The sequence below is a fragment of the Haliotis rufescens genome, unplaced genomic scaffold (assembly GCF_023055435.1).
Source record: "Haliotis rufescens isolate VD_foot unplaced genomic scaffold, xgHalRufe1.0.p SCAF_14, whole genome shotgun sequence".
NCBI lineage: Eukaryota > Metazoa > Mollusca > Gastropoda > Lepetellida > Haliotidae > Haliotis > Haliotis rufescens.
In genome coordinates this window covers 32,466,507-32,481,480 of record NW_025963824.1, presented here as the reverse complement: position 1 = coordinate 32,481,480, position 14,974 = coordinate 32,466,507, and the positions used below count along the sequence as shown (strand labels likewise).

Genomic DNA, 14,974 nt, shown 5'->3' with positions numbered 1-14,974 from the left:
GGAATTTGGCAGTTTCGGACTTTTATAGTCAGTTAGCTCACTTGCCTCGGGAAGATGCAATTATGGTCTCTGATGGAACCAAAGCTACCAAGATCTCCAAAATTACCATTAAAGCAGAATATGTGCCTCAGAATGACCCTGATTGTACGATTCAAAATAAGACTTTTCATCCCGTGTCTTATTCATGATCTACAATTATTTCTCCGACTATCGGATTTTACTTTTGAAGCAAAAGCTCATATTAAAAAAAAAACAGGTTAATTTTCCTGTGTTTTAAAGAACCCCTCTGTACAATGGAAAACATCCACTAAAGATTCCTAACGTCTGCTGTCGTCGTACGTTCTATTCTGAGATTATCTTATGTTACACCTGTCGAGTTCTCGTGTGAATGTCACCAGCTGCCACAAGCAATTTACAACACAAAGCACATTTACATGGTAACGTCTAACGGGGTAATTTGGTAGGTTTTGAAAGAGTTACTTCCCCTGGAAGTGCAGAGCTCAGATTTGACACAGGGAGCTCGACGTTCAAACAAAATGCTGCGTAATGCATTTAGTTGTACGAGATATGTCAAACCGCATATCAAAAACATATCCAAGACACAGCTCTTGACACAGTTTGAAAGAAATCCATGGTGCAGATTCTACAATGGGAGCCATGGAACTTCTCGCGACAATCTCCGCATCAATCCATCGAAGCAGCGAGTCTTGGGCAGGTGCGCGTTTGTTATCTTGGGGACGTGTATGGGGGTCAAGATGTGGCTGGTCAGCGCGGGGTGCGAGGAGGCGACACACCAAGACGCTGCACAGACTGATTACAGGGAGGACACATCTCAAACGCTGGAAGTAGCAATCGCCAAATCGAGGGATATTCTTCAAAGGGTCAAGGTGCGCGCATGAACCAAGTGATATTTTTACAATCTAGGATAAAAATCCTCGTTATAACGCTGTAACTATTTATTTTCATTGCTATCTTATTCTTAGGCAAAATGCGACAGCAAAGCAAATATTCTTACAAATATTTCATTGATGATGATATATGGATTTACTTTTGTACATGTTGTATATATTTAATTACACTCGTGAAGATCCAGGTAGAGAATAGATCTTCAATAACCCATGTTTGCAGTAAAAGGTGACCATGCTTTGTGGTAAGATTGGTGGTCAGGCTCGCTGAATTTGGTTGATACATGTCATCATATCCCAATTGTGTGGATCTATGCTCATGATGTCAATCACTGGATTGTCTGGTACAGACTTCATTATGTACAGACCGCAATCATATAGCTGGAATATTGCTGAGAGCGGCGTTAAACAACAAAGAAACAACATCACTTTGGGCTTTCCTCCCACATTAAGCTGACACGCTGTGATGTAACTGGATTACTGGTTTAGGCGGCGTTAAACCCAATTCACTCACTCACTTACCAAGGCCGTTGTATGAATCCCATGTATCAAGCGAGTGTTGATCACGTTCCATGTAAGGCGACTATGCTTGTCATTAGAGGTGACTAATGGGATTGGGTGGTCAGGCTCGCTGACTTGGATGATGTGTGTCATCGTATCCCAATTACTAGATTGATGCTCATGATGTTAATCACTGGATTGTCTGGTCCAGACTCGATTATTTACAGACCGACGTCATATAGCTGGAATACTGCTGAGTGTGGCGTTATACAACAAACTAACAAACAAAGCAAAACGTGTTCAATTCATTCCAGGACGAGACTGGCAGTCCGGGCCTTGTAGTGGGGGTGAGCGTGGATGGGAAGCACGTCTGGAGCCAGGGTGAGTCAACTGAGCCGAATCACTGCAGCCTGGAAAGATACTACTCAAAAGTAGTTCCAGTACCCCGATTTTTCAGATGACCAAAGTCAACCTGTCATTAGCTTTATATGTGTAAATAAAATAATGACTGAATGTGTCCAATTAAATCTAAACAATAAACATAATAAACATGCGTCCTTGATACGTCATTGTATTACGACTCGATTCTATTTGGATAAATTCCCGACATGGGTACAATGTGTGAAGCCCATTTCTGGTGTCCCCCACCGTGATATTGCTGGAATATTGCTAAAAGCGGCGTAAAACCAAACTCACTCACTCACTATTTGGATAAACATGCTGGACTCATTTGCTACAATAGCTTTGTTTTGTGCCTCAAGAGGTGAGGTGAAATGTGGCAACTCTTAAAATTACCAGTCCCCCCTAATTTTTGCCAGTTCCAACTTTCAACAAATAAAAAAATGTCTGAAAATTATTTGGTTTTAATTCTTTCAACATCATGTTCAGTGCAAAGATGTCATCTCTGAAGTAACTTAGTTAGATCTTTAGGTCATTCACACAAACTTCAATCACAATTTTCTCTCTTTTTTTAAATATTTCGATACGAAGTCGCTACAAATGGATATTTAACCTAGAAATAGACAAGGGGAAATCCTGATGGTAACAGACAAGCTGACATTGTTCGAATAATGTACTCATATGAATATCACCAATGTTTTGTTCAACAACAAATATTTATAAGGTACTTTATTTGCTGGTCCACATGGACTGGCAGTCACATGAATTACCGGTCCAAGCCTAATTTTACCGGTAAAAAACTGGTAATTACCGGTAAACGGGAATGCTGACTTAAATAGCAATTTGTGTGTGTGGCTGCTTGTTCTTGTCCGGATTGATGCCAAGTTTTTAGTGCTAGCCCACTGAGATACCATTTTATCATGAATACCCAACTCAGACACAGTTTACTGACTCTAAATCAACCAGTCCTTGTTTTAGCCCTTAAGGTCAGGCATCTTTTGACGTCTTTTGGTATGACGTGGCCGGGGATCAAACCCCGGACCTTCCGCTTTCCAGGCAGACACTCTACCACTAGACCACGGAGGCGGTCTACTGCACTAAGAACATCCATCCAATCAAATTGCTCTCACGAGCGAGAGACTTTTGGCGTTACGTTAGCGTTATGAGCAATGGAGTTGATGATGTCACTTCTGAAATAAAGCCATGGTGGTGAAAGGGTCACGCATATTTGTCACAATAGAATGGAGAAATGTGATACACTGGCTCACTGAGGATAAGTACAGGGAGTTTTCCAGCTATATGACGGCGGTCTGTAAATAATTGAGTCTGGACCAGACAATCCAGTGATTGATATCATGAGCATCGATCCACGCAATTTGGATCGATGACATGCATCAACCAAGTCAGTGAGCCTGACCACCCGATCCCGTCAGTCGCCTTTTACGACAAACAATTTGCCTTTCATGGCAGGCATGGGTTGCTGAAGACCTGTTCTACCCCGGAATCTTCACGGGTCAATAGTCATTGTATGTACAGTGCAAGAGCAGGTATGGGTGGCTGTTACTGCATCAATCAATCATGACCACTGTCCTCATGACTTTATTTATTCCAGGCTCTAAAGTAGTTAGGGGACAGTCATCTAAAGTGCCGTGATTTGCTGTGCAGAGTTGCGTCCCTTGGCATGCCAGAAACCTATGATTGTGGGTTCGAATCCCGATTCGCCCCGATTATGTTTCTAGGTTTGTCAGCACCATACCCATACTTGTGGGTTTCACCGAAGTGGTAAACGTCTGAGACCTGCATCACTTCGGGCTTTCCTCCCACATTAAGCTGACACGCCGCGATATAACTGGAATACTGTTTAAAAACTGGAATACTGTTTAAAGAGGCGCTTAACCCAACCCAAGGCCCCTCTTCTTTGTTGGCCTGTTTTCAATGAAATACAAGTCACAACATTAGTTATAACTGTTAACATGAATGTAATAGCGATCAGCTGCACCGAAGAGCTATGCTTAGGGTTATTATTATTTTAGATATATTTAGTAAAAGCTGCAACTAAAATAACAAGATATTGGAATATATTATTCCTGATATAAAAAAAAGTTTCCGGTATAATTTTCCCGATCCTTCCATCATAATCTTTTAAAGTTTTATCATTGGGTAAGTTTTAACCGAATCACCGTTAGGAAAAAAAGTAGGTTGATGTTTGTGTGTTCTGTGGCAGGGTTTGGCTACATGGACGTAGAGAACCGTCTCCCCTGTACCCCCGACACGGTCATGAGGATAGCCAGCATCAGCAAGCCCATCACCATGGCGATTGCTGGCAAAATGAAGGAGATGGGGATTCTGGATCTTGATAGGCCGGTACAGGATTACGTCCCACACTTTCCGGACAAGTCGGTGGATGGACGGAAGGTAAATTTCTCAGTGAGCCAAAACAACCCATGAAGACCCGGGTTAGAAAAGGTCTTCCTCAACCCATACTTGCCGTAAAAGGCGAGTTTGCTTGTCGTAAGAGGCTACTAACGGAATCGGGTGGTCAGGCTCGCTGACTGGGTTGATGCATGTCATGGTATCCCTATTGCGTGTATCAATGCTCATGATGCCAATCACTGGATTGTGTGGTCCAGGCTTGATTATTTAGAGATGGCCGTCATATAGCTTGAATATTGCTGAGTGAGGAGTTAAACAACAAACAAACAAAACTGTTATAGCCCTCTTGTAGATTGGAATATTGCTGATAACACTCATGGACTGTCATGTGATTGTTTCAGGTTACCATAACAACAAGACAGCTGCTCTCTCATCTGGGAGGAATCAGGCATTATGGAAAGGAATACATGAAGGTCAGGGACACCCAACAACTCACTCACTCATCCATCCATGCCCCCTCACTCACCCATCCATGCCCACTCACTCACCCATCAATGCCCATTCACTCATCCATCCATGCCCACTCACTCACCCGTCAATGCCCACTCACTCACCCATCCATGTCCACTCACTCACCCGTCAATGCCCACTCAATAATCCATCCAGGCCCACTCACTGGCCCATCCATGTTTACTCACTCACCCGTCAATGCCAACTCACTCATCGATCCATGTCCACTCACTCACCCATCCATGTCCACTCACTCACCCATCCATGCCCAATCACTCACGCATCCATGTCTACTCACTCACCCGACAATGCCCACTCACTCACCCGTCAATGCCAACTCACTCACCGATCCATGTCCACTCACTCACCCATCCATGTCCACTCACTCACCCATCAATGCCCACTCACTCACCCGTCAATGCCCACTTAATAACCCATCCATGCCCACTCACTCACCCATCCATGCCCACTCACTCACCCGTCAATGCCCACTTAATAACCCATCCATGCCCACTCACTCACCCATCCATGCCCACTCACTCACCCATCCATGCCCACTCACTCACCCGTCAATGCCCACTCAATAACCCATCCATGCCCAATCACTCACCCATCCATGCCCACTCACTCACCTGTCAATGCCCACTCAATAATCCATCCATGTCTACTCACTCACCCATCCATTCCCACTCACTCACCCATCCATGCCCACTCACTCACCCTTCCACGCCCACTCGCTCACCTATCCATCCCCATTCACTCACCAATTCTAGCCCACTCTTTGGGCTATACCCACTCACTCTCTCACTCACTCACCCACTCAATGGATCACACAGTCAACATGATCCACATATCACGCATTTCACCCACCACTAACACCCACCTGGCCACACCCACCCAACCACCTGCATGGACACGCCCATTCACTCACTCGCCCCCTCACTCACTCACACACTCGAACACACCCTCGTGGCCACACCCAACCAACCACCTGCATGGATACGCCCACTTACCCACTCGCCCACTCACACACTCGAACACACCCTCCCAATCACCCACCTGGCCACACCCAACCAAACACCGAAATGGACACGCCCACTTATCCACTCGTCCACTCACACACTCCCAATCACCCTCAATCACCCTCGTGGCCACACCCAACCAAACACCGAAATGGACACGCCCACTTATCCACTCGTCCACTCACACACTCGAACACACCCTCCCAATCACCCAACTGGCCACACCCAACCAAACACCGAAATGGACACGCCCACTTATCCACTCGTCCACTCACACACTCCCAATCACCCTCAATCACCCTCGTGGCCACACCCAACCAAACACCGAAATGGACACGCCCACTTATCCACTCGTCCACTCACACACTCGAACACACCCTCCCAATCACCCAACTGGCCACACCCAACCAAACACCGAAATGGACACGCCCACTTATCCACTCGTCCACTCAAACTCGAACACACCCTTCCAATCACCCAACTGGCCACACCCAACCAAACACCGAAATGGACACGCCCACTTATCCACTCGTCCACTCAAACTCGAACACATCCTCCCAATCACCTGCCTGAACACTAAAACCAAACCACTTGATCCATCCCATCACTCCCCAACATTCAAGACAAACCACTCACTCACCCACTCACCCGACCACACCCATCAATTCATCCACAAAACCTACCACATCCACCTGACCACACCACCTGACCACACCCACCTGACCACACCCACCTGACCACACCCATCTGACCAAACCCAACGGACCATACCCACCTGTCCACACCCACCTGACCACACCCATCTGACCACACCCACCTGACCACACCCATCCTATCAATTACTGAGAATGTTTATTGGCATGTGTCAGGGCAAGGACGACAAGACGTCGATTATGACAGCATCCCTTGGGAAGGAGACGGCCGAGATGGAGCACCTGGAATATTACCTGAAGAAACAGTTCAAGTCTGTCAACGCCAGTCTGGAGCTGTTCAAGGACGACCCACTCGTCCACAAACCAGGTTGGATTCCACTCCCCAGGACCCATGATGGCCTGGGGTAGAATAGGTCTTCAGCAAACCATGCTTGCCTTGACAGGCGATTATGCTTGTCGTAGGAGACGACTAAGGGTATCGCGTGGTCAGGCTTGCTGACTTGGTTGATGCATGTCATCGTATCCAAATTGCATAGATCGATGCTCGTGATGTCAATTACTGGATTGTCTGGTCCAGACTTGATTATTTACATACCGCAGTCATATAGCTGGAATATTGCTGAGTGTGGTGTTAAACAACAAACAAACAACTCCCCAGTACTGAGAGTTTGAATTCCATTTTACCAAAGTTATGATTCTTTGTTATTAAAATTAGTTATACAATCAAGGTTATAACGTTCAAGGCCTCAGTAAAGCTTTCTAAAAGTTTTCTGGTAGACATGTGGAGGACATTTCCGAATTTGACGCATCAGTGTTAAAAAATTATATCCGTTAATATTTTATTTTTTATTTTTTCGTGTGACCATTTGACCGGCCGTTGCATGTGTTTGTTGCCGGTGCCCCTGGTGGGGCAGGATATGAACACCTGGTATCATCACTATTTGATAGTGATTCTTAAACACATGATCATGACATAGTCTGAATCGTCCATTTGACTGCTTTTGGCAGAGATTTCTTATGAATAGGGAAAGTTTTTTGTCTCTCTTATTCACCAGTTTGGTTGTAACACGTGACCTTAATATGTCCCAATGGAATTCTACTGCCTCTTTGGTCTTCTAAACAGAGTGTCTAGGGGTTGAGGGTTTGAGCCGTGTCTTACCAAAACCGTTAGAAGATGATACTTGTTGTTACCCATTAGTGGGCTTGCAGTGTGAAACTGGGTTTAATCTAGAAACACATGCATACACTACACCATGGTACACCATACCTTGCCATGCTGAGCCACACCACGCCATGGCACGCCATGTCACACCATGCCACACCACACATCACCCGCCACACCACATCACGCCATGCCATGCCACACCCACCACGCCATGGCGTGCCATGTCACACCATGCCACACCACACATCACCCGCCACACCACACATCACCCGCCACACCACATCACGCCATGCCATACCACACCCACAACACCATGGCATGCCACAACACACCATGCCCACCACACCACGCCGCGCCACACCAACCACGCCATGGCACGCCATGCCACAATCGCTACACCCGCTGCGCCATGCCATGCAATGTCATGCCATGCCCAGCCACACATCACCACACCAAACCTACCACCCCGCCACGCCACACCGAAACGCCTGCCATGCCACACCCACCACACCATGGCATGCCACGACACACCATGCCACGCCCCACATCACCTGCCACACCACATCACGCCATGCCATGCCACACCCACAACACCATGGCATGCCACAACACACCATGCCCACCACACCACGCCGCGCCACACCAACCCCGCCATGGCACGCCATGCCACAATCGCTACACCCGCTGCGCCATGCCATGCAATGTCATGCCATGCCACACCACACATCACCACACCAAACCTACCACCCCGCCACGCCACACCCACCATGCTACTCAACACCACACCGCACACCACACACCGCACACGCACACAACACATAATATGCATGCACGCCACTATATCATTGCAATAATTTTGAAAAAAACCTCATTTCACCTTCCTGCACAGCACATTTCATTCAAACTTTGTTGTGAAATCAATAATTTATTCAAGTAACCATGGTACTTGCCCAAAACTTTTGGAGACAAAGCCTCCACCCACACCCAGTGCAAAAATGAGCACGCGGCGGCCCACCTAGGATTTACTAGGCCTTTTGATTAATGGCACTTGGCAAGCAAAAACCCTAAAGCAAAAAGAAAAAAATCAACTGTTTTAAACTGAAATTCAGAGGTATTTTAGATTTACATTTAATGCAATAAATGGAAAACTAAGATAGTGCTGGAATATTGATGAATGTGGCGTTAAACAACAAACAAACATACAAACATTATTCAAGACATTTTCCATAGCCATGGAGAAAGCCAAGATAAACCCCTGTTTTGCGCTGAAACCAAACTCACTGACCCTGAAATGTGTTTCTGTAGGTAGCAAGTTCCTGTACACCACGCACGGCTACACTCTGGTCAGCGCCGTCCTGGAAGGAGCAAGTAACAAGACCTTCAAGGAGCTGATGCTAGGGCTGTTCAAAGACCTTGGACTGAAGCATACATATTTGGATGAAAATACTCCCCTAATCTATAATAGGTCAAGGTTAGTTTTGTTATTGAAGGTCAAGGTCATAACTCAGGATTTGTAATTTTAGCCTGACACATCCGTATTTTGGTGAAAATACTCCAGTTATCAATAGGTCAAGGATAGTTTTGTTGGTGATGGTCAAGGTCATATCTCAGGATTTGTAATTTTAGCCTGACACATACATATTTTGGTGAAAATATTCCAGTTATCAATAGGTCAAGGATAGTTTTGTTAAAAAAGGTCAAGGTCATATATCAAGTTTTGTAATTATAGCCTGATGCGATAATTTTTGTCATTGAACAATATATCATGTGACTAACCACGGATCCGGGTAGTCCTGTGGGTACCCGGTTCCTACTCAGTACCAAACCGACCCCGGTACCCGAGTTACCCATCCCATCCCTAGTATTCAGGATTCTAAACTAAGTGCCCTTGGCATGCAAACTGGGAAGAAATCATTTTGTTCAAAATTGGGAAAGTTTTTATTTTTCTAAATTCTGAGGTATTTTTAAGCTTCTTCCTCTGTTGGTCATATGATCAGTGATTTACAAGTCAGATCTACAGAGTCATAACATTGGGTATACTAAACTGACGTCCAAAAGAAACTTTACAAGAGTTTGAAATCACTCTTGCTAAAAAAACAACAAAAAATACATGCATGAAGTAAAGTGAATTGAGAAGATCAATATATCAACATAATCAACACTGAAAATGACAATCATATCACGACCGAGAATGACGTCAGAGCCCCCCAAAGTTGGGTGTGGTACAAAACTCGAGCTTTCAGAATCATGGACAAAAGGCAGAGTACATAAACAATCGCTCACGTTCAATAACAAGTCATTAGTAGCGTGTGTGACCACCAAATGCCTCAATACACGCAAAATCTCTTCGACACACAGAAAAAGTCAGTCGTCTGATGAGGTCACGTGGGATTTGACGCCATTCTTCTTGGAGGGCCAAGATCAGTTCTTGCCGGTTGGCTGGAGAGTGTGGTCGTTGTCGAACACGACGATCCATCAAGTCCCAGAGGTGTTCTATGGGGGACATGTCGGGTGAGCGTGCAGGCCACGGCAGGACGTTGACGTTGGCTGCGAGGAAGTTAGTGACAATTCTGGCTGTATGACCAGCGGTGTCCTCTCCTGCCCACGGATCCCTCCCCACACCATGACACTCCCTCCACCATATGGTATGACCTCCTGCACCCAACACGCCGCCGTTCGTTCACCCCTTCGGCGGTAAAGACGTTGTCTTCCATCAGCCCTAAACATACAGAATCGACTTTCGTCAGTGAAGACAACCCTCTGCCAGTCACGTTGTTGCCAATGTCGTACAGTCCGGGCCCATCTCAATCGCAGACGACGATGTTGCTCTGTCAATAGCTGTCCTCTGTATGGTCTAAAAGCCTTGATTCCATGAGCCCTGAATCTCCAGGCCACTGTCTGTCGACTAACCCTGTGACCTAAGGCATTTGTCGCCGATGACGTCACTGTCAGGAAGCGATTTCGGAGGTGCAAGGTATGCAAGTACCGCTCATCATGGGGCGTGGTCACCCTGGGTCTGCCTGTTCTTGGCCTGTCAGCGGTCCGCCCTGTCTGTCTGTTACGTTGCATCAAGTTGGTAACAGCAACACAGAAGCAACCGAAGGTTCGTGCAATATGGGCATGGGTGGCTCCCATCTGTACCATACTCAAGGCTCGTTCACATTGTTCGACTGTGAGTCGAGGCATTTCTTTTGTGTTTTTTTATCGCTGTGGATGGCTGACTTGCTGTTGCAATCGTTTTATACCCTTACCCGCTAGTGCATTTGCAGTTGTCCGTGGTGCACGTGTTTTTCACTTTTTCGCGTTTTATCTCGCAAACATGTAACAGATGATTAACATTTTTCTGCATACACTATTGTTGTATTTAGGTTATGTGTTTTAGATAGACTTCATCGGAAAAAAAATTATACTTTGTCTGAAATTTATATTTTCAGTTGGTAAAGTTTCTTTTGGACGTCAGTTTATGTTAACATGAAAAACGTTTAATCCCTGTTTGGGAATTTTTACTGACATTTGCAGCAGACTTGGGGCTGAATATCAGCCTCTGAGCAGGTCTTGCTAAACTCCGGGGAATTGATAACTGGTTTGCTCTAATTATGTTTATATATTTGCCAACACCTCAGATATCAAACTGTGCCGTAAAAGTAAAACTGTTCAAAGCAGTGTGAGTGACAGAGTGAGTATGGTTTTACGCCGCTTTTAGCAATATTCCAGCAATATCACGGCGGGGGACACCAGAAATGGGCTTCACACATTGTATCCATGTTGGGAATCGAACCCGTGTCTTCGGCGTGACGATCGAACACTTTAACCACTAGGCTACCCGACCGCCCCCAAAGCAGTGAAAATCCAAACTAGCATAATGGACTGATAATCTCTTTTGGCAGGTATTACTTGAAGAACGGCAAAGGTCGCCTGATCAATGCCCCTTATGTTGACAACTCGTACAAGTGGGCTGGGGGCGGGCTCCTCTCTACCGTGGCCGACCTGTGCAAGTTCGGCAACATCATGCTGTACAGTTATCAACACCAGGAGCCCGAGAAGTCACCGGGTCCGGAGGCGGGTACTAAAACTGAACCTGACTCGGATACGTCAAAAAATCGGAAGCAAAATGAAGCCAGTGAGTTGAGATATTTGAAAGGCTATCTGAAGCGTGAGACTGTGAAGGAAATGTGGCGTCCTGCGGAGAACACCGAGTGCTCGTGGGACAGAGATGGAGGGTATGCACTCGGCTGGGCCGTCGTCCCCGAGAAGCTGGACCACGGATGCTGCAGACACCAGAGGCACTACGTGGGTCATACAGGGGGCGCTATTGGAGCCAGTAGTGCCTTGGTGGTGTTGCCTCGATCAGGGGGGGACAATCCACCCTCAGGGGTTGTCGTGGCAATCATGGTCAACATGATTTCGATAGGTCTGAACAAGACGGCACTTTCAATTGCAGAAGAGTTTGAAAAGGTGGAGAAACAAAAGACGTAACGGAAGATGTAACTTTGTGTGAATCAGGGGAGGTAATCAGTCAAAATAGATATCCTTCTTGTGAATCAGGGGAGGTAATCAGTCAAAATAGATATCCTTCTTGTGAATCAGGGGAGGTAATCAGTCAAAATAGATATCCTTCTTGTGATTCAGGGGAGGTAATCAGTCAAAATATATGCAACTTGTGTGAATCAGGGGAGGTAATCAGTCAAGATATATACACTTTGTGTGATTCAGGGGAGGTAATCAGTCAAGATATATACACTTTATGGCAAGCTCCTCACAGCGATAGCCCGTTCGCGGAGCTCTCTATACTATCGCTGCCACCAGTCAAAACTCCCCACTGTGAATAGGTGGCCACAACCATGCTTGGAGTTGAACTCGCAACCGAATGACCGTTATGTTTACAAACAAGCGACGACTGTCGTGACGCCGAATACACTTATCGCTGCTAAATTATTTTCTTCGTTTGTCAATTTGAATTTCTGTTTCATTAAAACTATCGTGTTATTGATATAGTAAGAATGTAAGGGAGAAGTTGGTTGATTTTCCGTTAGTCTGCAATCTCGAACCAATCTGATTATTAAAATAACAAAGTAAATTCATCTGGAAAACATGGTCAGTCGTACACCTTTTGAAAATGAAATATGATGGCATTCCCAAAGACATAAACAAAAGTATCAACGTTACTACATTTGGGGTTAGAGGGCAAATTTCAAGATTCTTGTAATGGCCGCGCCCACACTGGTGGCAGCGATGTTACCGAGAGTGTAACGAAGGTGTCACGCGCTGGGAAGGAGCTTGACTTTATGGGTTTCAGGGGAGGTAATCAGTGAAAAGACAAAAACTTTGTGTGAATCAACTGAAAAGCCTAGCTCAAGATATTACAGTAAACACCTGGAATGATTATATTATATGTTCATGATGTTTTTTAACTGTTGGTACTTGTATTATCTGTGGGACAGTTATATTGCTGCAATTGTTAAAGCTGTTGTTATGCAGTCTTGATATCAAAGAATGTTCTGTTGATTGCATATAGGGTGTATTGAACATGTCACAACATATTTAGTCATACCATATGCCATGTTTTGTGTCATGTCCTTCAATGTAGACCTGTGAAGATCCGGGATAGAATAGGTCTTCACCAACCCTTGCTTGCTGTATGAGGTAATTATGCTTAGTGTAAGAGGTGCCTAACGGTGTCGGGTGGTCAGGCTTGCCGATTTGGTTGATGGATGTCATCAATCCCAATTGTGTGGATCGATGCTCATGATATTAATCACTGGATTGTCTGGTCCAGACTCGATTATTTACAGACAGCTGTCATATAGCTGGAATATTGCCGAGTGCGTTAAACAACCAACCAACAGCCTGAGTAAATGCACATAGTTCAGATTCAACTTGTCACGTTGATTATATGCATTGAATAAGACTTCCTCCACAGCTGAGTGAGGGGAGGTGAGGTGAGGTGAGGTGAAACTGGGTTTAACGACACGTCCAAGATTATTGCAGTTTAATAGCGACATGCATGCTCGTGTATGTGAGTGTGTCACTGCTTGTACTTGTCCGGACTGATGCCGTTTTATAGCTCACTGAGACAGCCGTTAATGCCGAGCGCCCAGACAAAGTAGACACAACTTCTTTAATTCTGTAAAGGCGACGTTTCTGGATAGATGCTTATAGATCCTCAAGCAAGACAGAATACATACAGTAGGTTTAGGATTCACAGTAGAGGATTAACAGTAACAACAATTGCATTCATGGTATCTGAATGGGCCAGGACTATAAATCGGCATTAGTCCGTACTGGTACAAGCAGTCACACACACATGTGCATGCAAGTGTAATAATCTTGGAGTCGACATAAAACCCTATTTCACCTCACCTCGGCATACTGTGTATGTGATGTCATACTGTCTCTATTGTGATGTCATACTGTCTATATTGTGATGTCATACTGTCTTTATTGGGATGTCATACTGTTTCTATTGAGAGAAATACTGTCCATATTGTGACATAATTTTTATCCTGTAATGTTTTACATTGTATATTTTGGATTATGATGAATAGTGTTATGTCAACAGTGTACATTTAACACCAAGAAGAAAGACTGTGATGTCATACAGTGTATATTGTGATGTCTAACAGTGTATATTGTGATGTCTAACAGTGTATATTGTGATGTCTAACAGTGTATATTGTGATGTCATACAGTGTATAACAGTGTATATTGTGATGTCATACACTGAAACTAGTCCAGAATTTATGTACTGCTTCTGTAAAACTAGTCCAGAATTTATGTGCTGCTACAGTAAAACTAGTCCAGAATTGATGTACTGCTAAGGTAAAACTAGTCCAGAATTGATGTACTGCTACAGTAAAACTAGTCCAGAATTGATGTACTGCTAAGGTAAAACTAGTCCAGATTTGATGTACTACTACAGTAAAACTACTCCAGAATTGATGTACTGCTACAACAAAACTAGTCCAGAATTGATGTACTACTACAGTAAAACTACTCCAGAATTGATGTACTGCTACAACAAAACTAGTCCAGATTTGATGTACTACTACAGTAAAACTACTCCAGAATTGATGTACTACTACAGTAAAACTACTCCAGAATTGATGTACTGCTACAGTAAAACTAGTCCAGAAGTGATGTGCTGCTACAGTAAGACTATTCCAGACAGATACATTCCCTACCACTTCAAATGACATTTCCTTAGCTTGTCCCAGGGACAGTTACCTAATGGTAAGTATTGGATTGTTTATGTTAAAGTGATATTCTTTATTGTGACCTCAATTCCACCTGGATCCACTATGCATATGTTTAAACATTTATTAGCACTACCTCCTAACATCATGCATTTGCCTAATAATTAAATATTTATGTGGCCACTTTATTTATATGTTTGTTTGTTGTTTGACGCCTCACTCAGCAATATTCCAGCTATATGAGGGAGGTCTG

The 14,974-nt window shown here is 44.7% G+C and overlaps 1 protein-coding gene across 1 annotated transcript; it reads left to right on the top strand.

Annotated features, from left to right (window-relative positions):
* The first annotated feature begins 191 nt into the window (after nt 1-191).
* LOC124143354 (serine beta-lactamase-like protein LACTB, mitochondrial) lies at nt 192-12,267 on the top strand. The gene is made up of 8 exons (XM_048395298.1): nt 192-887; nt 1,721-1,787; nt 4,030-4,220; nt 4,580-4,651; nt 6,580-6,730; nt 8,834-8,999; nt 11,416-12,036; nt 12,121-12,267. Exons 1-7 carry the CDS (start codon nt 537-539, stop codon nt 12,002-12,004), a joined length of 1,587 nt encoding a protein of 528 aa, XP_048251255.1. The 5' UTR covers nt 192-536; the 3' UTR covers nt 12,005-12,036; nt 12,121-12,267.
* Nucleotides 12,268-14,974: the final 2,707 nt, after the last annotated feature.

Coding starts and splice junctions, on each gene's coding strand:
- LOC124143354 (XM_048395298.1), top strand. CDS start 537: ATGCTGCGTAATGCATTTAGTTGTACGAGATATGTCAAACCGCATATC. Junction 888..1,720: donor ATATTCTTCAAAGGGTCAAG/GTGCGCGCATGA, acceptor AATTCATTCCAG/GACGAGACTGGCAGTCCGGG. Junction 4,652..6,579: donor ATGGAAAGGAATACATGAAG/GTCAGGGACACC, acceptor GGCATGTGTCAG/GGCAAGGACGACAAGACGTC.